The sequence below is a fragment of the Falco punctatus genome, assembly GCF_963210335.1.
Source record: "Falco punctatus genome assembly, chromosome: 3".
NCBI lineage: Eukaryota > Metazoa > Chordata > Aves > Falconiformes > Falconidae > Falco > Falco punctatus.
This window is the reverse complement of record NC_137582.1, coordinates 108,078,233-108,104,001: the sequence shown is the minus strand read 5'-3', so window position 1 is coordinate 108,104,001 and position 25,769 is coordinate 108,078,233. Positions and strand designations below refer to the sequence as shown.

Genomic DNA, 25,769 nt, shown 5'->3' with positions numbered 1-25,769 from the left:
CAGGGAACCTCATCCCTCTCGGTGCATTAGGCATCTGACATGCTTGTGTCTACCTGCGTGTTATTTCCATAAATTCCTTCATTTTAGGCTGTTGCAAATGTATACAAGGGAAAATTAGGATGCTGTGTCCTGGTGCGACACCATGCTGGAGGGGAAATGGCAGGAGTGCCCACCCATGGCACTGTTTCTGAAGAATTATTTTCTTATTGCTGGATGTTTCCCAGCTATATTTTAGGAGGGTCCTGATAACTCTGCAGCCAGTCCTTTAATACTCAAATGGGAAGCAGCCATTCCTATCCTGAGACTAATTTGAGCGGCTGCATTCTTCCAGAGTAGATCTGTCCTGCAAAAATTTTGGACATATCCTAAGCTTTAGTGTCCCAGTATCCTGACACTAATTTGGGTGGCTGCATTCTTCCAGAGTAGATCTGTCCTGCAAAATTTTTGGACATATCCTAAGCTTTAGTGTAATACTGCTGCAAGTAGTTGAAAAGCTACTGTGCTTCACCCCAGCAGTGGCCGTATTTTTGCACTGGGTGACTTTTTAGGATGCTTTGGGATGAAAGAGACCATCTATAAGCTAGACCTTACCTCACTACGGAGTCATTCCTAGTCACTGGGTGACTTTTGAGAAAAATAAAGCTGGTGAATGCTGGGAGTAGACATGTCTATTTTTGTAGTTTGTCTTCCAAGTCAAACAAAAATAAGAGCTGACTTGAGGCTGGAGACTGCATGACACACTGTTAACTGAGAACTGGCAGCGCGGGGCCTGATCCTCTCCCCTGTAAGCCAGAAGGGCATTTCTGGAGTCAGCGGAGTTCAAGTTCACTCCCTCCAGCCGCGCAGCCTGTAGCTGTTTAAAAGCCGAGCGTGCCGCAGCAAAGCACTCAGGTGAGCTATGCGTGGTTAGTGTCTGGGGGGAAACCGGGAGTCAGCTGGGAATGTTGTTGGTGCTGTAGTTGCTATCCACATCCTCCGGGTCAGAACGGAGCTGATGTCCCAGCAGGAGCTGGCAGCAGTCTCGCCTTCCAGCCCAGACCCTGGTGCACACAGTCACGTTGGATTCTGGCACCTTGGGGAACTACCCATCTGTGCCGGGATGCACAAGCTTTCCTTAGAATTCCAGGGGGACCTTCTACCCACACCGCTCTTCCAGTGCTGCTTTGCTTCCTTTCCAAATCAGGAATTTCCAAAATGCCGTATATATAGATGGCTCTGCCAAACAATAACTTTTATGTAAGGCTGAAAAAAAGCCTGTGTTCCCAAAAGCCTGTTTGTTCCAGCTGCAGTAATTTGTCTCGGAGGATATTGCATCTTTTCAGAAACTGGGTGTTGTTTACATCCCCAAAATGTCAGGGCAGCAGCGGCATGCCACCAAAGCCTCCCCATCCACAGAACACCCAGGCGTAGCACCGAGGGTTTGTGCTCTACAACATAGATGTGTATGTGTCTGAATCTTGGTAATACCAGAATCAAAATATGGTAGATTGCTGGGTTTAATTTGTTCAGGGGTTTTTTGTTTTGTTTTGTTTGGCTGTTTTTGTTTTGTTGTTGTTGTTGTTTGTTTGTTTGTTTGTGCGGTTTTTGTTGTTTTTTTTTTTTCTTTTTACAATCGTTAACTGTTCCTGAGCTGTTCTGTAACTTGGCATGGTAAGAAGATGGTCATCCTCAGTGAATTTTGGTCAGGTCTATGACAAGGAGAGAACGTGAGCTTAGCATCGACAGGGAGCTGAGCCTAAGCTGAGATCTGCAGCTGCATTTTGGTCCTGTGTAAACAGGAGCAAATCTGGAGTGGTACTGCTGGCTTCCCAGTGCAGGATGCAACCAGGACAGAATCAGCATCCACATAAACCAGTCTTACTGGAAACAGGATCTGTCGATTTCATTGAAGTTTAAAAATAAACCCAAACTGTGTAAGATCTAATTATTTTCCAGGCTGTGTTTTCCTGCTTCCACTTATCCCAGCAGGATTTGCAGGGAGATAAAGGCTGAAATCTCTCCAGACTGCAGGGTGTGAGGCTGAATGGCATTCACATTGATAAACTGATAAAAAAGGGAATTATTCTAAGATGAGCAACCCTTCTGTGGAAAGACTTCCTTGGGAAGTGAGTAATAGAAGGAAATAATCTCCAGGCACCGCTGAGCCCTAGCGAAGGGCTCTCAACACGCACCTGCGAGCCCTGGGGACCAGACCTGTTGCATTTCTAGCCCGCTGTCTCTGCGGTCATCTTCTCTGAAGGGGTCACTGGGGCAGAAGGAGGACAGGAGCAGGTGGACGTTGAGCTGAGGTGGTCAGAAGCAGATGGCTTGCAATGGGGCAACCCTTGCTGCCTCAGGCTGTGCCTTCTATGTCCCAGAGTACAACCGGTAGGATATACTCATAGGATATATGAGAGCAGCCAGTAGGATATAATTACCGGCAGGGAACAAGGATGTGACTGAAAAGCCCTTCACTCAACAGTGGTTTGGAGAGCCTTGGCTGCCATCATGGTCAATACATCAGCAACTGAACTGGGGGTGAACGTGCGCAATGAGAATCGATGAATTTGCTCCGGCTGGGGTGATTGCTCATGGTGTGGTTTGCTTTGCTGTGTAATTTGCCACTGGAAGCCTGCCTGCTGAACGATGCTACGGACTGACAGCCTCACTGCTGGAGTATCTGGGTGCTAAATAAGTACTAAATGGAGTACTGAGTGCTAAATAAGCTCAACTCGGACTGGGGCAGGCCAAACCACGCCAAGGTGGAGGAAAAAGCTTGCTCTGGATTTGGAGGGGCGATGAGCAAGCCCACTGCGCCTCTGGTCAGACCAAATCCAGCAGCTAACACCCAGACTTACTTCAGTGTGTCAGGGAAACCAGCTCGCAAAAGTATTTGGTCACCATAGGATCACACCAGGATCCAGATGCCACCTTTGAGGGGATGTCACAAGTTACATGTTCTTGGTATGAGCAGGGTATCTAACTCCGTTGAGTACCTGGGATAAGGCTTATTCCAGCCTGTGTGAATTGGTGGGTGAGGCTGTGGCTCGTACAGGGCTGTGCTACGTGGGACTGAGGAATGGTCCAACCTGACACTGCAGAGCATCTTCGTGATACGTTGGGTACCACACTGGCAGGAGAAACACCAGAGTCCGGGACAATTAACTAGCGACTGAATTAATGGTGTCTCAACTGGATCTCATTTCTTGGGCCTATTCTGACTTTCCATTGGGTTGATGAGTTTGGATACAACTTTTTTCCGCCCTGCACAGCTCCTTGGCTCTTAATTCCTGCTCTTTTTTTTTTTTCCTCTTACAGTTCCCAGGAGAGAGAAAATCAAATTGGAGGAAATACTGTTCACCAGTTTCAGAAATCCTTCTAAACATTCTTCCTTTGCTACTTACTAGCCTGTCTTGTTGGCCTCTCCCCATGTTAAGGGAGATGAGGGTTGATTGATCTCTTCATAACTGGGTGTAACTCTCCAGCTCTTCCCCACCAGCAACATCTCGGATCCGTCCAGAAGTAGCACACGTTAAAACCTTAAGTGAAAAAGTGAAAGGGGCTGTTGCCACCTCTACCTGAAGAGCAGGAGCCAAAAGCAGGTACGTGGACGGCAGGACATCCCTGAGGAGGGACACCAGGTCTGGCCCGTTTGTGTCCTGGCAGCAGTCCCTGCGCACGGGGAAGCGGCATGACTGTGTGCTGGTGAGGGCTGGGCTGAGCAAGGGACACAAGGGACATGCTGAGTAGTGCAAGGGACAGGCTGGGCTGAGCAAGGGACATGCTGGGCAGAGCAAGGGACATGCTGAACAGCACAAGGGACATGCTGGGCAGTGCAAGGGACTCAAGGGACATGCTGGGTAGCACAAGGGACATGCTGGCCAGAGCAAGGGACATGCTAGGCAGCACAAGGGACATGCTGGGCAGAGTAAGGGTCACAAGGGACATGCTGGGCAGAGTAAGGGACACAAGGGACATGCTGGGCAGCACAAGGGACACAAGGGACGCACTGGGTAGCACAAGGGACATGCTGGGCAGCACCAGGGACATAAGGGACATGCTGGGCAGTGCAAGGGACGTGCTGGGCAGTGAAAGGACACGCTGGGCAGCACAGGGGACACGCTGGGCAGAGCAAGGGACACAAGGGACATGCTGGGCAGCACAAGGGACATGCTGGGCAGAGCAAGGGACACGCTGGGCAGCACAAGGGACATGCTGGGCCGAGTAAGGGGCATGCTGGGCAGCGCAAGGGACACAAGAGACATGCTGGGCAGCACAAGGGACACGCTGGGTAGCGCTAGGACCTGGGGAACGCTCTGCCTGCCTCCTCCCAGCAGATTAGCCAATATTCCCAGGGCAGGGCACTGCTCCCCAGCCTTACTCCGTTCTCTTTCCTCTAGATACTGTTTTTCCTTCTTCTAGTTCATTCCAGAGCGGAGCAGCTTTGGATTTCTCCGCGCTTCCTCCGCCCCCCTCCCCTGGTAGCTGGATAGCTGCCAGGGTCTGGCAGGGCCAAAGTTTTATCTATAGGGATATATTTTTTCAGCCCAGCCCAGCTGCACGCAGGCTGCCTGCAACTGAACCCACGCTCCTGGGGCAAGTTTGACTGGGGAGAGGATCAGCAGCAGGGGTGCTGCTTGTGCCTCTCCTCCAGCTATTGCTGTCAGGATGGATTTATGGCTTTCAAAGGAGTGAGGGGCAGCGGGGGGGGGGAAGGAAAATTGCCTACAGGAGCCAGAGTTTACACCACAGCCCAGCAAAACATAGCTAAAGAAGCAGGCGGATCTCAAGGCATGAGCAGCATAGAGGTGGCACCCTGGGATCTGGTGGATCCTTGCACGTAATATGACTGATCTTAAGCCTTTCATCTGCCTTCACAGAGCCAAGCTTTTGGATTTAAGGTAGTTTGCCCGGGACCAGACTTTGCTATGTTGGCCAAGGCAGTGCTTTCCCTTGGTCTGTGGCTGCAGTTCGCTGCGGGACAGAACACACCTGAGAGAGGTGAGTGCCTGCAAAGGTGATGCTTTCCCTTACTATTTTCCCCCATTTAATACCTCCTGGTCCTTCTTGCTTCTCGTAAAACCTTTTCAGAATAAAAGCTGAAGCTGTATTTCTGCGTTAGGTGTAGAGTTATACTTCTATGTTACTTTGCTGGCACAAGGACAAAACAAACAAAAAAACCTTTCTAAAATTACCGTATTAGAAAGAAATTTAATCTTGCTTGCTTCCAGTCGTGGAAAGGAAACTGTTTCAAAAAGTTGCAGAGTTTAGTGTAATTATATGGAAAAAGTCCTGACTGTTACCGACGTACTGAGGCACATGGAAAAAGAGAAGCAAAAAGTCGTTGATCCTATACCTGCCTTGTTCTCTTGCTAATCTCTGTAATTCAATCCTTGCATTTCCTCTTTAAAACGCTTTCTCTTGGATGCTGTTCAGGGAAAATGATTACGGGTCAGTCACGCAGAACTGACAGCGGGGAAAGGGATGTGGAAGAGATGAAGGTCTCATTTCTGGTGCCTGCACCGCAGTGCCGGGCAGGCGGCTTTGCCCGCATCGCATCATGATGGCTAAGCTGATGCAATTGCTTTTGTTCTGCCTTGTGTTCACAAGTGGAAAAAGGTTCTGTTCCGTGGCCGCAGGGCTACTGCTGGCTGCATCTGGTTTTTGCTGCACCTGGGAAATGTAATCCAATGCAAAAGGAACCTCTTGTCTATCTGGACAGGAGGTCCTCAGGCAGTAGCCCAGACTTCTGGGGTCTAATTCTGCTCCTGGTATGCACAGCAGACTGTGTGTATTGCTCGGATCCCCTTACAGGGTGTTGGATTCTATCCCTCAGTGACACAGGGCGGTTCGGGAACGGTACTGCTGCCTCGGGCTTTGTCACCGCGCTCCTGTTCTCACAGACAGGGGTTATTCCTATTGTCATACAGTTCTGCTGCCGTGGGAGTGTATGTGGCAGCTCCCCAGCCCAGGCTCAAAACAACGCTCAAACCTTCAGAGTACATGAAAAAGCAAGCCGTGCCTTCCCAGCAGGGTTGTGCCTTGCTCCAGAGGCAAAATTGTGCGTGTTGTGTTGTTGACGCGCCGACTCTGGCTTGCACGCTGCCAAGCACCCTTAGAGGAGATGAACCTGCTGGTGGCAAGGTGCCCGTTCCCCAGCGCCTTTGATGGGGGGGAGGGCTCCAGGTTCGTCCCAAGTGCTCCCTGGAGTGACCTTGAGCAAACAGCCTGTCTGCTAGAGCTCCTGGGCACGGGCTAGCTCCTGCCTGGAGGTGCCGTGGTGGTGTGCCATGATGGCACATGAAAGGAGCTGTCTGAGGGGTAGGGATGCACGCCCACAACTCTGTTTCCTAGGGACATGACTGAACGTGAGTGATTGTGGCTTTATTCTGAGCTGCAGTGGACAATGCAAGGAAGCCACTGGGTGGCCAGTGGTGCTGCTACATGTGCAGGAATGATCAGCTTTTTCTGGACAATGGCTACTTAGTGCACCAAGGCAGAGCATCATATAACCAGTTCCATCACTTTCCTCTTTGAGTCCAGATTCAGATCTCAACTATTTGATGGTTTGGGCTTTGATAAATGGGACTTAAGTTGTCGTTACCTGGTTACTCTGGACTAGCATCAGCAGAAAATGATGGGGATATCCCTGTGGGTGCAGCAAGTGAAAAATAAAGATGCAGCCCATCTGTACACCCTTTGTAGAGGTCCCTGCACTTGCTGATCTCTGAAGCACAGCTCACTACCTGGCATAATTCCATGATTCCAGGACACTTGATGCTCTAAATAAAACAGCAGAGATACTGAAACTCCTGAAAAGATCGTAAGAGATGGTGATCCAGCTTCCTTCCTGCCAGAGGAATTTGTCTGAAGGGCCGTTTCTCAACCTACAGCCTATAATCTGTGGTGTGGACAAGCTGGAACCTGCAGAGGCAGTTTGGGCTTTCAGTCACACAAGTATATTTTGCTTGGTGGGGCTCAGCTCCTTAAATAGGCAGGGGATCTAGCAGTCTCCCATGGCCCAGGCCCCTCTCCGACATGGTTTTAAGTGCAAAATACCTCCTGGCTGGCTTGGTGGGATACCTCTCTTTTTGGGAGAGGCGGTGCTTTCTCCTCCTGCCTCTCACTGTGATCCCAAGGGGCCACAGGGAAGCGCAGCCTGTGTTCCTCAGCCTCCAGACCTGGCTCCACTCGTAGAACTTTTTTCCTTGCGTGGCCAAACAACGAGAAGGGAAGACAAACATGGGATTTCAGAGTTAACCAAGACAGGATGTGATCTTTTTTGGCTGTTAGATCCTTTATGCTCTACCAGTTCCAAGTCCCATGTAAAACAGGCGTGTGGCGTGTGTTCAGGTCCCAGCTGAGAGCACAGGGAACTCGTGAAGCGAGTGTCTCCTGTCAGCATCTCAGTGTAAGACAGGGAAGTCTGGCCAGTTTTTGGTTTGTGTTTGTTTTTTTCCTGGAAAAGCCAGGAGTTTCAATAGGCAGCACTGTGACTCCATGGTGATATTTTCCCCCCATATCGATCCCTGCAAAACACTTCTTTGTGTGATCTGTGCCTGCTGACGACACGTCGGCTGGAGGGTGAGGACAGGATGCTGCCATCGGCTCTCTTGGTCCCTAGGCTTAAGTAGGGCAGAGGATCAGCAGTGCTGGGAGCTCTGCAGTTATTCCTCAGCTCTTCAGAAGCAAAGCCCTGGCAGTTCAGGAGGCAGGGAGGTGCTAATGGATGCCCCTTCTTCCCGAACCCCACTGAAAGTGAGAAATCTTCATCTGACATCCTGCCAAATGCTCCGTCTTCTTTTGCTGTAAAGCAAGGGAACTGCTTGAAAACAGCAGCTGCTTGCGTAATGCAGGGATTTACTGGTAATAAATCTCCATGGCCCCACCTCTGGCATGGCTGGCATGTTTACGTTGGATGAAGGACAAGGAACAGGAAGAAAGATGAGGGAATTGAAAACCTAAACCTGAAGGGAAGGATGATGGATTGTCCAGTCACTTCCTAAGCGTTGCCATGCTCCTGATGCAGTGAGAGCCTTTGTCTAGATTTTTTTCTTTTTTTCTTTTTTTTTTTTTTTTAATGGATCCTTTCTGCTGACGGAATCTAGGTGGGAGGAATTGGTTCATATGCAGGGCTGAGTAGAGGTAGAGGTAACTGTGATGGTATTTGCCTGCATGAAGGATTAGGCTTCTGTTCCACCCACAGACAATCCCTTTAGCTCCAAAATATATAGCTGCCCATCAGTGTAACTGTTGCTGTTGTTAACTGACTGTTAACCAACCGGTTGTTAACCAGTTGTTATCAACCTATGCTTTCTACCTTCCAGGCAGAACACTGTGGTGTCCAGCTGTAGCTTCTCCTGCAGAGCCTCTTAATTAACACAGCTATTTCCAGTAATGGGTGATGAGTCAAACCAGTGTTTAAAGGACTTTAACGTTACACCCAGCCCTCTCGGTGCCCCAGAGCTGCAGGGCACAGCCAAGAGGTGTGATTTGCCAGGGGCATGGCTCTTGACTCTCCTTTGTTCTTCTCTTCTGCGCAGATGTTCCATGCTGGTTTTCCAGGTAGTTCTGGCAGTAGTGGGATTTTGCTTGCATCAGCTCCCTCGTGGTGGATTCCCAGTTCCCCTCCCAGAGCACCAGTGCGTATGACCTTGTTTAGCACTTGTGAGCAACATCCTTTGGCCATTGATCCCGGCCCTGCCAGGATCGGAAGCTTTCACAGCTGTTTGTTGCAACATTTGGGAAACGAGTTGACATTCCTCAAACAAACTGGTGAGGAGCAGAGGGGAGAAACGGCGATTTCCTCCTGGGAGGCGGCAACCACATTGCCAAGGTCTCTCACTGTGGCTTGTACTTTTTCCAGGGGAGAGGAAAGCACAGAGCTATGGCTACGTGTGTTTTGCTTCACGCAGCCCTCGCAGCTCTCCCTCTGGAATGCCGTTGGGGGTAGGGAGCCGTAGGAAGCAGTGGCAGGTCACGGGTCCAGCTCCGCTGTGCGATGCGGTGATGAAGTTCCATGTTGCCACGGGCAAGCAGGCCAGCTTACTGGACTTCGCTTTTATTTTCTGCTCAGCTCTAAGGCCAAGTTGCTGGGGGCGGGGGTGTCTGCCACGCCGGGCTGAGTTGTGCTGGGTCATGCAGAACTGGCTGTGATCCACATAGGCTGCAGGTCCCACTCCTGCCTCCTCCAAGCATCTCTTGCTTAGTCACCTCCAAGTAACTCTAATGTTCTCTTTTTGAAGGCTCCATCTGATTTCTCTTGTTGTTTGGATATCTGGTGCGCCTTTGCCATCTCAGCCAGCACCTACTACAGGAGAGTGGCTCCTGTGCTGACCTGGTCTCTGTAACAGCACAGTGGCTTTAGGCAACGTGTTTATTTGCATGTTTATAGACCATGTGTGCAAGCACACTCTGGCTTTCTTCCAATGCACATCTATTGTATGTATAGATATATATGCACATATATATATAGCACATGCAATAAGTGTGGTTCTGACTCACGCATGTCACTTCTGTCTTCCGTCCTGCGGGATTCCCAGCACACCTGGCCCTTTCTCCAGTATACCTCCCAGTATACCGTGGCTATAATTCCCGAGCGCACAGATGTGAACGCTCCCCCAGGCACTCATGCTCGAGCTGCACAGGCAAGCATCCGAAGGGAAATAAGCAGCTGGGTCAAAACTGGCCAAGTGAAGACTGAGCAAAGAGGATCAAGTCCTCTGCAGCTCAAGCCTGAACCACTAGCCCTGCCTTCTGTTTTTCACCTTGACCCCTAGTGTTGTGCCCCAAATGGCTTGTTGGTTAATGTTCTTTTCTATGCTCAGGTCATTAGGTTTCACTGTCAGGACGTGTGACATGGCCCTTGTACCCACTCACTGTTCCCCTGTCTGGGTCCTTTCCCTCCTCTTGATTTTGCTGTCTTATACCTGCCTCTTGGAGCAGTGCCCCAGTGGGGGCTTAGCACCCCCCTGCTCATCTCTGCCAGGCTCGTTGCTCTCTCCGGGCCTGCCTTGACACGGCTTTCTGCAGGGGGAGACCTGTTTGCATGAGCTGTCTCCTTGGAGCAATTAATTTTACAGGAGCTTTTCCATTCAGCTGTCTGCTGCCTTGTGGTTTTGGCTCCCACGCATGGCTCCAGCACTCAACCGCTGTGTGCTGCACCATCTCCATCTGCTCCAGAGCCCATGTTGCTTGGCCACCCCACACTCCTGATCCCTTCACTGATAGGGGAGCCCTAGTGGGCAGGCAGGAATCTCTGGTCCAAGGCTTTTTATCCCTTCTTGCACCTCAAAAGCTGTCAGGAAGCAGGGTGGTGGTTAAAAGAATTCCAGATTCATTATTGGTATTCCAGCTATTGTATGTCTCCCAAACTCTAAAAGCAGTAGGAGGTGTCCCCTATGTGTTTGCGCTTCCCACACAGGGGTTTGATTAAAAAAATGAAAAAATGAGTCAAATGGAGTGGGACTCCAGGGCACACCCTCAGAAGCATGTTCTTCCTGACATATCACATTCTTCTGCACAAATGGTCTGTGCAGCCCTTCCCCAGACATCTTGTCCCACAACCCCTTTGACGTGCTGCTCCTAAGACTATCTGGGAAAGGAGGTCGACATGTATTCAGAAGAGCAAGAAAACATCAAATCAGCCTAGCTTTTTAAAAGTTGTCTAGGGAGGAATCCCTCCGCTCCAGACTTGCCTGCCAGCAGCGGTATAAATCACAGATTTGTAGAATTCAGGGAGCTTTCTGCCAGTCTTGCATGGACCGTAGCCTTTGAACCGAGAGGCAGCCAGTTCTGAGAATCAGCCACCTCTCCTGGGAGAGCAGAGCCAGCAGTTTTTCTCATCAAGTTCCTTTATCATTTCATTCTTTTCCAAATACAGCTTATTTTAATTCCAGGCACTGCCATTGTCGTAAGATGGGATAAACTTCTAAGTTGTTTTAGACCCTGGAGTTGCTCCTGACCTTGGCAGTTGCTCTTGCTCTTGCCATCAGCAGTTTGCTTTTCTCTGGAACTGCTGTGCGTTATCCCAGAGCAGCAGCTCTGGGTGGCAGAGGCTACTCCCTGGCACCGGGCATGATTGACCTGCTGGCTCAGGCTGGTGAGGAATGTTCCCAGCTCCTGGACCGTGTCCACCTCCAGCCTGGAGCAGAAAGTACTTGGGATCAGCCTGGTGTTGTGTAACAAGAGGTGTCAGTGCAAGCTGATGTAACTCAGAGGCATTTTATTTTTTTTTTGTAGCAGCAAGAGCAGGATCCAGGAGGTGCAGGCTGTACCTTCAGCTCTACCCTGGTTCCTGCCTCTTTCTGCTGCACTGGCCTTTCAGTTGATCTGCAAGGGGTTAATAACATGTGCCTGGAAAGACTGTCATGAGGTTTTGCACATCTGTGCAGTGCTTGCAGATCCTGCAGGAGCGTAGCGTAGAAGTGTTGGGTGTGCTCAGGAGCCAGAGCTCCTGTTGCTCCTGCAGCGTCAGGTCCAGGGAATCTCTTTTCCCCTGCCGGCGTTGGCTCTCTGCTCCATTCCAGCCCCCTGTCCTTGCGCAGCATCTAAGATGAGGAGGTGAGATTAGTGTCCTGGGACATTACTTCCCCTCACTGCTGTGATGGCATTTTCTGCTTCTGCCTGTTATGCATCTTGACTGAATTTGGACCAGAGGAACATCAGGCTTTCATCTTGTCCTCATTCCATGAGGAGCTGTATTTTCTCAGGAGTCAGTCACCGGGCTGAATTCAGGCATATTTCATCCCAATTTTCCAGTCTTTTGGCTTGCCTCTCCTCTCCCATGACTGGTCTTTTCCCTCTGAGACGCGGGGTTTGTGCTGGCCATCCATGTAGCTCCTTGAACAGCAGGGATCATGCGTGTGAAGGGAAAGGGAGGACAAAAAGTAACTATTGCTTCTCTTTGCGGTCTTCATCTTTGCAAATGTAAAACATGCCTTTAAAACAAACTTGGCAACAAAGCTCAGAGAGCAGGAAGCCAACGCAGGCAGCAGGAGCTCCTCTCCCTGCTTCTGGGAAGTCACCACAGCAGCTGGGTGCGATGCATCGTCAGCCTTACCTCTGTTGAATGGTGGTTGACCTGGGTGAGGTGCAGAACACGTGAAAGAGTGAGCTCCAAAAAGCCAAACTGGTCTGCAGCGCTGCCCTTTGCCAAGAGCCAGGGGGCAAGCTGAGCGCAGCAGGGCTGGGATGTGCTGCTCCTGTTTGCTGGGAGTCTCTGTTGTCCATCTTGGCCGACCGAAGTACGTGGAATAATATGGCAGCTGCAACGCCTGTGTGCTTGGATGTTGTGCCATTGTTCACAGTGGTGGAGCACACCACCAGGGCGGCTGCTGCTGTCTCGCTGAGATGCTCCAACTGTTCCTTTGCATGTCCCTTACCCTCCTGGCCAACGTGAAACCCTGGGGGGTAGGTGGTGAGAGGGTCCCGTGGCTGGGCGGATCAGCGCGAGGCTGCCGTCCTACAGTGCCTCCAAGAGCTCCTTCCAGCTCCACTGCAGAGCTTTGGCTTCTCCCCTTGCAGTGTCCCCCTCGGGCAGGGCTGAGATTAGGCTACATGTCCCAGAGCAAGACTGAACCCAAAAGAAGCAGTGGGAGACAAATATAGGTCTCAATCCTGCTAGTCACTGGGTGGGTGGTGGGGTCTCATGAAATTTCTTGCTCTTGCTTTTTGTGATTCTGTAACGAGTTCAGGTTCTTGGAGCTCAGAGGACTTAGGAACCGGTTTTCTGTTCGTAAGAGAAACAGCTTTTTTGGCAGAGTACTTGAAAATAAAAGGTGCTGAGAGAACTTTGTGAACAATTACAGGCAGATCTCTGGCTGGTGCTTCAGTCTTGGCATCTTAAAGTGTTCGCCAACAATGGTTGTGATCAAACAGATGAGTCTGAGCAAAGCTGTTCGATGAGGGAAGACAGGGTGCTATGATGATGGGGTGAGAACTTCCCAGACAGCTGACAGCAGGACTGAGAATAAAGCCCAGGAGCCCTCGCACTAGGTGCAATTAATGATCAGAATAAAAAGGCAAATCCTGAGGTTTCTACCCAGCAAAATTCTCACTGGATTCTGAGATTTGGCACTGGATAATCAAGCCTTCCTAGCAGATGCCTGTGCAGGTATGTGTTCACATCGTTCCACTAACATACCTCCCTCTCTCCTCCCCTGCTAGGTCCCCAGCCGTCTATTTCCAATTCAGAGGGGGACCTCCTCTTCTTGCTGGACAGCTCTGGCAGCGTCTCCTACTATGAGTTTTCCAGGGTCAAGGAATTCATGTGGGACCTTGTGCAACCTTTCACCTTTGGCCCCAAAGATGTCCAGACCAGCATCATCCACATCAGCACGACACCCACCATGGAGTTCCCTTTTGACCGGTACCTGTCTAGCAAGAGTCTGCAACAAGCCATCCGGGACACTCGGCAGCTCATGGGTGACACTAACACAGGCAAAGCACTCTCCTTTGCCAAGGAGAAATTATTCAGTGACGAAGCTGGTGCCCGCCCAGATGTGCCCAAGGTACTGGTTTGGGTGACGGATGGTTTCTCCACCGATGACATCTCCGAACCCATGCAGCTCCTGAAGGACATGGGAGTGACAGTCTTCATTGTCAGCACTGGACGGGGGAACTACCTGGAACTCTCTGCTGCTGCGAGCCAGCCACCCGAGAAGCACCTGCACTTTGTGGATGTTGATGACCTACCCATCATCACCAAGGAGCTTAGAGATGCTATCCTAGGTACGGTGGGCTTGGGTTGTGGGCACTGGGAGCTTGCAACAGGGCTGAGCGTGAGTTAATCTCTGGCTTTGCAAGGCAGGCAGTGTGAGAATCCCCTAAAACCAATGGTCCTGCTGGCCCACAGCTGCTGCCCTTGCAAACGGAGGTGCTTTGTCCATAATGCTATAAGTCCAAGTACAAACCAAGGCTTTTAAGTCTGGCACAAATATCTCTATTTCCCCTGGAAAGTCCCTCGACTGATTGGAACAAACTCCCTTCTGCAGACCTGTAAGTGAGGTGAACTTGCTTGTAACTTGTGCAGTTGTTAATTAAGGAAGAAGGCTCAGGAAGCATATTATCTGGATTTCTTGAAAACTCGCAAGACTTTGAAATTAATCATGCAGGTCACAGATATCCATACAATTCAAGTGTATCACGAAAATTCCCCCACCTGCACAGGTTAATTGTTAACCAAAGCCTTCCCAAACAGGCAATGATTAAACTACAGTAAAAGATGTCTGACTGTGGGAACAAGGTGCCTGAGCCCCTTGAACTTGATTTTTATATTCAGGGTGAATAGTTTCCTCTAAAACGTTGTCTGGCTATGTTCCACCTGATGGAGGTGGAGGGCACATGTTGAACACATTGCTTACACAAAACGGGATGTGTGTGTAATCTGGGAAGGATTTGGTCCTGTCAGCTCCCTCAAAATCTTGTCTAGGGTAGATCTGACTTTCTGTAGATACCATTACGTGCAGGCAGAGTGCCTGGCACACCCCGAGACATCAAACTCCTGCCTACAAGTGGCCGGCAGTTGTTGCTGTCTTACAAAGAACAATTAAGGATGGTGCTTGCTATCAGCATTAAGACTGTAAGGAGAGGAATGTTTTTGTTCCATACATCCCCTGTTGTAACGTGTTCCACATCCGTCAGATCTACAGCCTGACTTGGCCAGCACAACCCTTGGAAGAAAATCCCAGCCCTGACTTGTCAGGCTTAGCCAGCCAGCTGCCACCTCTTTGTTGCTGGTGTGGTTGTGGCGGTTGCTGTGCAGAGAGCAGGAATAAGTTTGATTTTTCACCAGTCCTGTCTTCTAAAGCATCCAGGAAAGGGTCTGAGGAGACCCAAAGGCATCATCTGGGCCAGAAGGCAGGTGTTTGGGAGCCAAGAGGAATATCTCACGCGAATCTGCATGCTGCGCTGCACAATGCACGTTCTTTTTGCAGCTCTTGGATGCTGTCGTGCTGGGAGTGCCTGGGATTGCGGAGCAGGGGTTTTGCTTCAGCCTCCCAGATGCCTCTGGATTTGTTTGGGAAGCTGAGTGAGTTACTATGACTTTGCAGACTTTCCATGGATTTTTCTGGAGGCTCTCTCTCCATTGGAAATCCTGTTTTAATTCCTCATTTGGCTTCTGCTATGTGAGCTGGTTAGAGCTGGCTTTGGAGTGTCCAAGTAACCCTTTCCACAGAATCCTCTGTACGCAGCAATTTCTTTCTATTTCTAACCATGATCATTTAACAAATGACATGAAGGGACTATGTTCTCCTCCAGTCATTCCCACCACATCTCTCCTGTATGAGTATGGGGCAGTACCAGCCGTCCTTCTACTGTACCAGACCCCAGATGTTTTGTTTCAAGTGGCTGTTTCAGCTCCTAGTGCATCCTGAATCCCGATGCTATAAAATAGCATCCCAGCGAGAAATCACCTGCATATCCTTGCAGCGCAAGACTCTTGAAGATGGTAAGACCTGCAAAGGTAATAAATACTCTGCTGTGCCCGAGGGCAGTGTTCTGTGCATCCACCAAGTCTAAAAATCACTAGTCCATGATTTTAATGGAAGGTGAGATTCCCACATGAACTCAGGGGCTGGTGTTTTAAGCAAAATACCAGACACTGGTAAATTCACCTGAGTTAGCCTTAATAAAGCCACATCTGTTCACTCTTCCCTGCCTGGAGGAGGCAGCCGTCATCACCACCCTTCCTGCTTCTGGCCCCTGCCCCTGGAGTAGCAGGGACAGACAGGATCCTTGGCAGGCAGAAATTAAGTTTTTCCAACTCTGGAACGGCTCAGACTAGTTTTATTATCACTGCTATCTTATCTTCAACGCTTGCTACTGTTTCTTAAAAGCTTTTTGTAGATGCACAAAGAAGCTTTGTCAGGAATTGCTCTCCTCCCTCCACCACCTATCCAGGAGTGGGTGTTTCACGCCTGCTCTGTAGAGATTCCAACACAGTGGCCCCTGGCTGCCAGGTTGCTGTTGTCTCAGGCAGGCTGGGAATGCTCCATGGGACAGTCCAATCTCCGCAGCTGTACCTCGCTATACAAAGGTAGACGCTTTTATGTAGGAGTTGCTTAGATGCACTTTCTTTGCCTTCAGAAATGTGATCAGAGATCTGAGCAGGCAAATAAGGAGCTGTCGGGCTGAGTCTGGCATTCACAGCAGTGGGTCTCAGTCCTAGACAGCAAGACGGCCACTACTTGGACAGGGAGATGAAAGGAAGATGCCTTACTCTTCTGAACTGCATTTCTGTCCCGCCACAGGCTCTGCTGAGGCCCAGGGATCTGATATTTCTGCCTCAGTTCCCTTTTTGAAAAACCTGGCTATGTCAGAGAGCGGAGAAGATGGGCTGCTGCTCAGACATGGTGGGCCTGCAATAGTTCTAGTAATGCTGCTACGCAGAGGGGTGTAAGGCAGGGACCATGGATGGATGTGTGCCTGCTCCCCCTCTTTTTCCTTGGCATGTGTTCCTGACATGAGTCTGCAGGACGCAGCAGGTCCCAGCCAGCCTGGTTATGGCCACAGCCACAGCTTGGTCCTGGCAAATACCTCTGCCTTTCCTAGTGTGAAGGAAAGGGGACTCTAGCTCAGTCTTCTTCCATTGAATCTTATATATTCTGTACCCAACATATGGCATTTGGTGCTTTCCTTCTGGGGAAGGACCTTCAAATATCACAAAGCCAAGGCATTCCTTTGAGTTGACATCAGGTTCTGTGCTAGCGTGCACTTGCTCTCCACTCAGGCAGTTGAACTGACAACTGATGACTTGTTTCATCCTTAGGCACCATCTCCTCAGCCAAGCGCTGCCGGAGCCTACCTGCCCATCGCAAAACACCAGCCGCTTCCCTTGCATGTTCAGGGTGGCACATTTCTGATCTGAAACAAGGTCCTGGATAACTTCTGCTGCAGTGAAGGCTTTGAGCCTAGAGTCCTCTGACGTTCCTGCTTAGCACTGGATATAAGCAGGTGACCAGAGGGAGTGATCTCAGATCCTGAGTGTCCACCATGGTAATGGAGAATTGTTCCTCCCTCCCAGCATCGGAACCGTCTCCCTATCCATATCAAAGTAGGGAAACAGAGCCACAAAGCAAAAGTGATTTGCCCCAAGTCCAAGCTGAAGCATCTGCAGAGAGGGGACCATGTACCCAGGGCTAGAACAGGTTCACCTGCTGCCTGGCTGCATTTCTTACACACATCATGAAAGCAGCAGTGTTCCTGCTAGTCTAATATTGACCCCAGCAGAATTCCCAGGATACCAGCAAATTCCTGGCTGCAAAATGGTGTTTCGAGTCACTAAGAGGCAGGAGGTGGAAGGCAAATTGTCTTTTGGGTGTTGCTAGGAAGGCACTGCCTGTGTCTAATACGAGAGATTTGCTGCTTTCCTTCGGGAACAAGGAGGTTCTGTGAAGCATACCAGGGCTATCTATTTTCTGGGGCTTGTTGCCCGCTTTATTCGCTCAAGGCATCCGTAACCTGGCAGCAAGGGGCAGAGCTATTTGCTGTGGGCTTCCCGCAGCGTGCCCCCCGGGTGTTGCACCCCGTCACTTCAACCTGCCCAATTTACTCAGGGTCTCCAAGCTCACCCATTTCCATTCCCTGAGCTTTGGGCAGACGACTTGTAGCACCAAGGCCTCTCTGTTCCCTGTCCCTTGGTGGCTTGGCCGCTGGCGGTTGCAGGGCTGGCGGAAGGGTGCAGTGCCCCCCGTTCCGTGGTGCTGCCTCCCACCCTCTGCCCCCTCCGGGCTCAGAGTGGGTGCAATGCTGCTGGCTGGCAGCGCGCGTGGACGGTGGCAGGCAGAGCACGGGGAAGGGAGGTGGTCCTGCCTGCCTGGGAGAGCCAAAGAACAGCTCAGAGGAAAAACTGAGGCTGCTTTATTTGGTATGGGGAAGTTGGCAGGGACTCGGAGCAGCTTGGAGGAGAAGAGCTGATCTTCTCCCAGTTAAACGGCAGGTCTGGGAGCGCAAAGCCACCCCCTAATCTCCTGCAGGGCTGGGAAGACCTTTGTGCCTCCCCTTACCTCTGTGTACTGGGCAGCCAGTGAGAGCTACTCAGTACCCTCCAGCTCATAAATACTTCAGAGTAGTCTATCATAAGGTTTCAGGAGGGATGCTGTGCAGAGCAAGTGCATCTTTAAGGCTCAGAGTGCTTTTAAAAGTCTTTTTTTTTTTTTTTTTTTTTTTTAAATAATCCTTATGTCTTTGTATGCCACTTCCCTGGAGCTAGAAACAAAGTCCTGTGTGTTTCTGCTCCTCTGGAAGGCCAAACAGTGGAATTCTGCCCAGGGTGGGCTCAGAAGGCCACGCGTGTCGGAAGGGTCAAGTAGTGGAGGAAGCTGGGGGAACTGCTGAGCATCAGAAGAGGTATCAGTGTCTGGCATTTGGGGTCTAGAACTCAAAAGGTAGCACGAGCTGTGAAGAGAAGCCTCTGTGCAGGGGGAGAGGGGCGAGATAGCACAAGCGTGGCTCTGAACGTTGAATGTCACAGAACAATGGAGCTCTGTGAAAGGCTGCAGGGAGTGATTTCAGCTGGGATGAATGCAGCTGGCTTAGCAAATGCTGGGCCCTCCCCAGTTGCTGCCCCTTCTTGGCCACTGGGTACAAGCAGAGAGCAAAGAGAAATGTATTTTTTCATATTCTGGGCTGCTTCACCTAAGTGACACAATTTAGTTGTTTGGTTTCACAAAGAGGTGATTTCTGCTGGGAGCTCGGGGTGAACTGACCACAGGAGTTTCGGAACCTGGATGCCTCATTTCTGTCTCCAGCTTTCTCGCAGGCAGTGCCAGTGCTGCTTGCTGTGTTGGGTAGGTGGTAATGTCTTGCCAAGTGTGGGAAGCTGCCTGTTTGGCCAGGCACAGTAACTCCCACACATCTGTCAGGTAGTAGCAGCTGCCCGGAATCTGCTGGACCACTCCAGATTCGTTCTCAGTGGTGCAAGACAGGCTTGGATGCTCAGGGGCGTGGGTCCTGCTGTGCCAGGCCTGTGTCACAGCAGATCACCAGCACCATTTGCCCTTAGCACAGAGGACAAGGCAGAGAGAACAGAGAGGGGTAGCTGGGGCTTTAAAGAGCAGCTTAGAGGCTTGTGGCAAATCGGTTTGAGACTGGAGATGCCCATGAGGCAAGGCGCAGTAGCATTCCTGAGCTGAAGCCTGTTGTGCAGGCACACTTGAGCAATTGCTTTAGCCAAAATGCCACCTGGTGATGGCTGGGACATATGCATTTCCCCTGCAAGCTCTGTTCAGTGAAAGGCTCTTGTCTGAGAGGTAGAAGTGGTGTGAAAACCCAAAGATTTCTGCCTAAGTTGATATGTTTGATTATTTATTTATTTATTTAGCTTTATCTTTGGTTTCGAGGATTTTGTTTTATAGTCCTGAACCTTTCAAAGAGGGTCTAGTTCACTGAATTCCTATGAAGGGGCTTGGCTACACCTCAATGACTTCAGTTGTGACCCAGTGTTTCTGTAGCCTACAGCTCCCGTCCAGAAGGGCCTGTATTTTAGATATGCCATGTTCTGTATATTGACATCAGCAGTGATTTCTTGCTCCTGTTTCTCTTCCAGATGTTATCCAAGCAAATCGGCTCCATGCAGTAGATATCACCTCAAGCAGCTTCCGTCTGATGTGGCCCAAACTCCTCTCCGAAGAAACCGGCTACTACACCCTACAGTATGCCCCGATAGATGACCTCGCAAGGAAGAGGACAAAGCAAATGTCTGGGGCTCACACTAGCCTCGTGCTAAGCAACCTTGCATCAGAAACTACTTACGAGGTGGCACTCATTCCTGAATCCAACATCCACTACTTCCCTCCCCAGACAACAAGGGTTACTACACTGGCAGGTAAATGTGCACAATCCTGACCAAGGGGGAAGTCTCCACTGTGCTGAGCCTCCTGTATGTATCAAGCAAATGGGACAGCCCTTGGTCTGCATCCCACCATCTCGTGGTCTGGCTGGAGGAGGCAGATGATTATGATCAGGACAGAACATAATAAGCTGCTTTATGCTGGCACTCAGCTGCCAGCTGTTTGCTTAGAGAGGTGTTCTGGACTGTTCGGAACAGGGGATCAGGTCTGATGGTCATAGCCCTTCCAACCTTAAAAGTCTGTGAATCTGGGGGAAAGCAGAGCCCACTGCCCTGGGAGAAGGTGGCAGGAGCTGCAGCTTGCGGGGCTTATGTATTATAACTTATATTATACCTTAACAGGGCTGAGGTATAGAGCCCACTGGGGATAAAGCACAGGCTGCTGCACGTACTTACTCACTCTCCCAGTAGGATGGTCAGGGAGAAGCAGTGCTGTCTTGTGTGGGTTACTGCCAAAGGGGAATCTTGACCTTCATCGCTTGAGCAGCTGCTATGGAACAAGGAGATTCCTGTCTCCTACCTGAGGCTGCAGGTATAGCCTGGGGAGAGTAATGCTTCTGAAGTGGGTGCATGCTGCTTCTCCAGGCAGTGTACCCACTGATGGGGAATCCCTGTGTGAGAGGGAAAGAGAGAGGGGGAGCACTCGGGGCAGAAGCCAGCCCCTCTGTGCAGATTAGTCATTTGGCCAGAAGACTAACTCAGATTTATGCTGGGTAGCAACGTGCAAAAAAAGTGGCACGCTGAAAAGCTGAGCAGGGGTAACAAAATCAAGATGAACTTGCATCCAATATTAATGTTCTTCATGCAAAACCAGTTTTGGCTGAGTAGTTTTACCCACTCTATGCTGCACAGGTGAAGAAAACATTTTCTTAGGGCTGAGCTGGGTTGTGCTGACTTGGTGACTATCCACCTCCACTTGCTGGATGGATTTTCTTCCACCTCCTGGAAGCCAAATATGGTTCAGGTCAATTATGCTTCCCTGACAGCATTCTTATGCCTTGAATGATATACTTATTCACATGTTTCTTTACATTTCTTTCAGAGGAAGTAAGTCCAGCTCAGGTTCTCATCTCAGAGTCTGGGCCACGCAGCTTCCATGTTAGTTGGGGTCCTACCCCGGACAGCGTGATGGGCTATCAGATCCTGTACGGACCCCTTCCTGGGAACTCGGTGAAGCTGCTGGAAGTGGACGGCAAGCAAAACAGCACTGTGGTGGAGAACCTGGCACCCAATACAACCTATCTAGTGACAGTGACTGCAATCTACAAATCGGGAAAGGAGAAATCCCTGTCCGCTAAAGCATGCACTCAGGAAGGTGAGCAGCACCCTGCTGGTAGGAAACCCCACGGCCACACAGAGTATCTGAAGCGTGTCTGTTTTTTTGCACAAAGCATCTGCCTCTAGGTGAAGCCAGGGAACTGGGTCAGCCCAGTTACTGAGCCGGGGGTGAGAGAAGGGGAAAGTTGCAGCTTCTGATGAACAGCACATGATATATGCCGTTAGGGTGTAGCAGATGTATAAGGTATGGGACTGGAAGAGAATCAGACGCACGCCACACACCTGCTATTACAGGGTGCGTACGGCCAAGCTGCTGGTGCAGGCACAAGCAGAACAGACTTGGAGATCCCTGAATCTCCCTGAAGCAGAAAGAAAAGCACCTTTCCCTCCTATCTCCTCAGTGTCTGTTCTTTGTGATTTAGCACCAGAGGGGTGGAAACCTCATCAGCAGAACCTTCAGCTCTGAAGAGGTACCTGTGAAGATATTGCAGGAGGCAAAATGTAGCTTTTGAGGTACCTGTGAAGACACTGCAGGAGGCAAAATGTAGCTTTTGTCAGGACTCGGGAATGAGGAGCTCAGAATGACAGCAGCTGAGGGTGCAGGAGGCAGCCAGCCAGTGCCTAACAGTGCCAACACAAGTATTACGTGCTGGTACCAGGACAAAGTTAAGGACTAAGGAGGCCGTGCTCCTCCAGTGTGGAGATGCAGAGGGATGGGCTATTGCATCTCTACAACAAAGAGCAGGCTGGCTGGCCACCCCTTCTCGCCAGTCCCCTCGGGAGGAGCAAGGAGATAGGCAGTAAGGACGGCTCCATACAAACGGCCTGAAGTAACATGAATCTTCTTTCTCCAGAGGGCTCCAAAGTGAGGCACCTCCGCTTTGAAGACATGGGCCCCAACACCCTGAAAGCCTCCTGGGACTCTGCCGATGGGAAAGTCCTTGGTTACAGGGTCCGATGCCGGCGGCAGAGTGGCCCTTCATCCGTCATCAGCGTTTCGCCGCAGATTCACAGCGTGCTCCTCACGGACCTGGCTGCAGGCACCACCAACAAAGTCTGCGTGAAGCCTGTGTACAAGAACCAGCCAGGCAAAGGGCTGTGCCGCATGGCACACGTGCAGCCGGGTAAGCTGGGGTGCAAGGCACAATCCTGGGGCACTTGAGCCAAGGGGAAATGTTCTGAAGGGCATTGAGGGGGTGGAGATCCAAGGCAGGGGAGCCCTCATGGCTGAAATGCTCTGTGCTGCTCAGCTCGCTTGCCAGTAGGGCTTCATCACAGCTATCAGCCCAAGAGGTACTGCCCTCTTGGGTTCTTTCCCTCATTTTTAAGAGCAGTCCTCCTCCTAGTGGCATTATGTTTGCAGGCAGGAGAAAAAAGCGTACAGTGGAGGCAGTCCTGCAACTGCTTTGGGATAAGAAGGGCGGGAGGACTGCTAAAAGCTGGCATGGGCATTGGAAGCACTGTTTAAAAGTCATTTGAACTCTTGGCTACCCTTCACTTTTCAACGTGGCAGGGACGAGCTAACTATGAAACACAGCTACTAAGGCACAACACATCTGCTTTCCTTCTTCCACTACTCAGAAGCCACTTACTGTCGTGAAACACAAAGGGATTCTTGATAGGCTGAAGTGAAGTAAGAGCTAAAAAGAAGCTGTGCAACAGTGCAGAAGCACAGCCTTTTTCCCAGCAAGAGGCCAGAGGGATAGGGAAAGTGACCACAGGGATAAGATCTCTGACTCAGTCAAATTTGGAGAACGGGTGGATAAAGCTGACATTATAATTCTTGTGTTCTTCCCAGCTACAGAAGCCCAAGGATATAAGCACAGACAGACAGCATGACAGACTCTGGAGTGAACTGATTCCCGGCAGAGCAAGGAATCTTGCTTGGACAAAGACTTGGACAAAAAGGAGTCGTCAGGGGAGGAAGCCGGAAAGCTCACAGATCATCTCCCAGCCTGCACTGTCCGTTAAGGTGTCCTGGTTGTCAAGCCTAAAGGCTGTCCTCAGCCCAGTTCTGCTAAAGCTTAAAGGTTTGGCTTCGCTGAGTGGAACAATCAATCTGACTAATAGATCCCAAATCTGTACCCTCTTTTCATATAAATACACCTGACAAATAACAAACAAAAGGCAAAGGGATGAATCCTCACTATTGCTTGCTTACTTACTGCCTGTCCTCTATTTATTAAATGTTGATACAGTTCTGGTTTTGCAGCTTATGAGCATGTTCAAGGCTTGGCTGTTTACTCCCCTGGCCTTTCATTGTGGGCATCTGCACTCAGACAAAGATTACACGTGACACACCTGAGAAAGAGCAGCTTTCTCCCAATTCACCCAGTGTACTCAACAGATAGCTCAAATTAGGCAACCCAAAAGTATAGCATCTCAGGGATGGAAGGGAAAAGCATTAGGAGAGAAAAGAACAACAGAATGCAAAAATGTACAGTATGCAGAGATCAGGTCAAAGCCAACAGGACTTCTGAGAAGAGGAAGAAAAGAGGTGGTTGTCCTCGTCAAAGGTCAGGTGGGTTATGAAGACGCTATAAAAAACATCCTGCCTTTTATAAAGCACAAGGACAGTTTAGTGTTCCCAGATGGTCTTTGGTTTATGGCAGAGCTTGGTGGATGAACTCTGAGAAACAGAACGACAGGGCTGTGCCAGGCCAGGGCTGACGAGCGCTGTCAAGAGTGCTCCAGCAGAAGTCTGCTCACTGTCTGCCTGCTGAATTCTTGAGTCTCATTAACACTGTTCCACTCTCCCTATGGCACTGGTATTAAATTAATCTGCTGCAATGACATACAGATCCCAGATGGAATTTGAAGGGCTCAGTTCCCCCAAGTAATTTGCCTTGGGATTTGATATCAATCTGAGAGAGCAGAAAACTCAAAAACCTGGGAATTTGCTTCTCCAGCAGGTTACTCCAGAGCTCTCAACCCTCAGCTGAGCTCAAGGAGCAGCAGTGAGTCAAGAAAAGCCAGACAGCAAGACCACCTAACCCAGTTATTTTTGTTTCTTATTCAAATACATGCCTCCAAACAACAGTGCAATACTGCCTGGATCATGACCACTGATTTACTTTGGCATACCTGCAGTCAGTTTCACCAAATTGGATGTGAGTCCTGCTATTGGAGCAGCCATATAGAGATTAATTAGCCAGTTCTGTGGCTAATTAGGGACAGTAAGTCTCCAGCACTATCATTCCAGGCTTTATCCTCTGCACTCTGAAAACACCTAGCACATCTTTAGTGTCTTGTCCTGGGCTTCCACCCAGCCCTAAGCTTGAGGTACACTTAAAAATCAGGTTTCTAGGGGAGGAGAGTAGAACTAATTCTTTCCCTTTGGCCCCAGGCTTGAATTTGCTGTCACTAATTTTAATACCTAGTGACAAAGCCATTGGAGCAGCATCGTTCCAAAATTCAGGCTTAGGGCTGTGAAGAAATGTATACACTTTTCTAGTAACAAAACCCAGCATCAGTGGGAACACCTTCCCTCAGTAATGCCTGCTCTATTTTAAATGTATTGCTTATTTGTCCTATGGGTGGAACTGTTTTTAAAGCTGTACTGTATTTTGGAGAGTCCCCATTAGTGTCGCTCTATTCTGCAAACCCTCTGTTAGCTCTGCTTATGGACTTCTTAAAAAGAGTTCCTTTCAGAGCTGAGATGAACTTTGTCACTGACCTTGTCTCCTGAGTGCTGAATTCATCATACCTGGATTTATGGAGCGTTTGCCTTGGGCTGTCGTCTTGTACAGGAGGAAGGGACAGGAGAGGGCTGAGTCACTCATGAACCTGATAAGATTTCATACACTTTGTGTTCTCCTTTGGAATGTGCTCTTGTGACTGATTAATCTTCGTGGAGACTGTGCTGAAGGGAAGAAAAAGTCTCTGGAATCATAGTATCATAGAATATCTCAAGTTGGAAGGGACCCATAAGGATTGTAAGAGTCCAGCTCCCAGCCCAGGCAACATCTGGTCAATCCAAGATAAAGATACCATGAGTGATCTCTCGTGCAATAAGATAATCTTTTTCATTCTTGCTGTAGGACAGAAATTAATTTTGCACAACTCCTTGCATAATTTACTAATACATTAACATGTCACCCCCCCCAATTGTAATGCATCCTTTTGAAGACAATTAAAAATACAATACAAGAGCTATTGAATGATTACTTTGTTCTTGATGGCACTAAGGCCAAATCTATTAAGTGTAGCTTTTGTTCTAATGAAAAGCTAGTATTCATCTCAATTTTAAATGACTGAAATGTAACATTTCCATTCATAACTTCATGGTCTGGTTTACATAGAACTTTCTCTCCATACACACACATCCCCCCAAAAAAAGAAAAAAGTAGAAATACATCAGTCTCAGTAATGTCTCAGCTTCAGTAAGAATCATTTTACAAGGAGCCAAGAAGTGAATGTCCCTTAAATCCTGGCAGAACTGGTAGTACTCATGAACACGAAAATTCCAGTCAGACAGGTAAGTTAAACTAATTTTTTTTTAATTTATTTAGAAAAACGTAAGCCTAATGATTTCCAGGCTATTTAAGCATCTCATCTGTACTGATATAATGGGTATAACACCCAAACACCTATGTAGGATGAGAGCATAAACCATCAGGGCTACCAGTAGGAGCTAAGTTCTGTGTGTGGGGACTACAAA

General features: G+C 49.6%; 1 protein-coding gene across 4 annotated transcripts; it reads left to right on the top strand.

Moving 5' to 3' along the window:
• On the top strand, nt 1-25,260 carry VWA1 (von Willebrand factor A domain containing 1). 4 transcript variants are annotated; one of them, XM_080379675.1, is made up of 7 exons: nt 1-3,581; nt 4,860-4,980; nt 13,147-13,710; nt 19,529-19,807; nt 20,874-21,146; nt 21,964-22,233; nt 22,908-25,260. In XM_080379675.1, exons 2-7 carry the CDS (start codon nt 4,908-4,910, stop codon nt 22,946-22,948), a joined length of 1,500 nt encoding a protein of 499 aa, XP_080235801.1. In that variant the 5' UTR covers nt 1-3,581; nt 4,860-4,907; the 3' UTR covers nt 22,949-25,260. The 4 variants fall into 4 exon arrangements, with proteins under 4 accessions (XP_080235801.1, XP_080235800.1, XP_080235802.1 ...); XM_080379674.1 differs by lacking the exon at nt 1-3,581 and adding an exon at nt 4,196-4,575; XM_080379676.1 differs by lacking the exon at nt 1-3,581 and having other exon boundaries at nt 4,587-4,980; nt 22,914-25,260.
• Nucleotides 25,261-25,769: the final 509 nt, after the last annotated feature.

Excerpts from the sequence above, each read along its gene's own strand:
- VWA1 (XM_080379675.1), top strand. The coding sequence starts at position 4,908 with ATGTTGGCCAAGGCAGTGCTTTCCCTTGGTCTGTGGCTGCAGTTCGCT. Across the intron at positions 19,808-20,873 it reads AAGGGTTACTACACTGGCAG|AGGAAGTAAGTCCAGCTCAG; the intron begins GTAAATGTGCAC and ends CATTTCTTTCAG. Across the intron at positions 22,234-22,907 it reads CATGGCACACGTGCAGCCGG|CTACAGAAGCCCAAGGATAT; the intron begins GTAAGCTGGGGT and ends TGTTCTTCCCAG.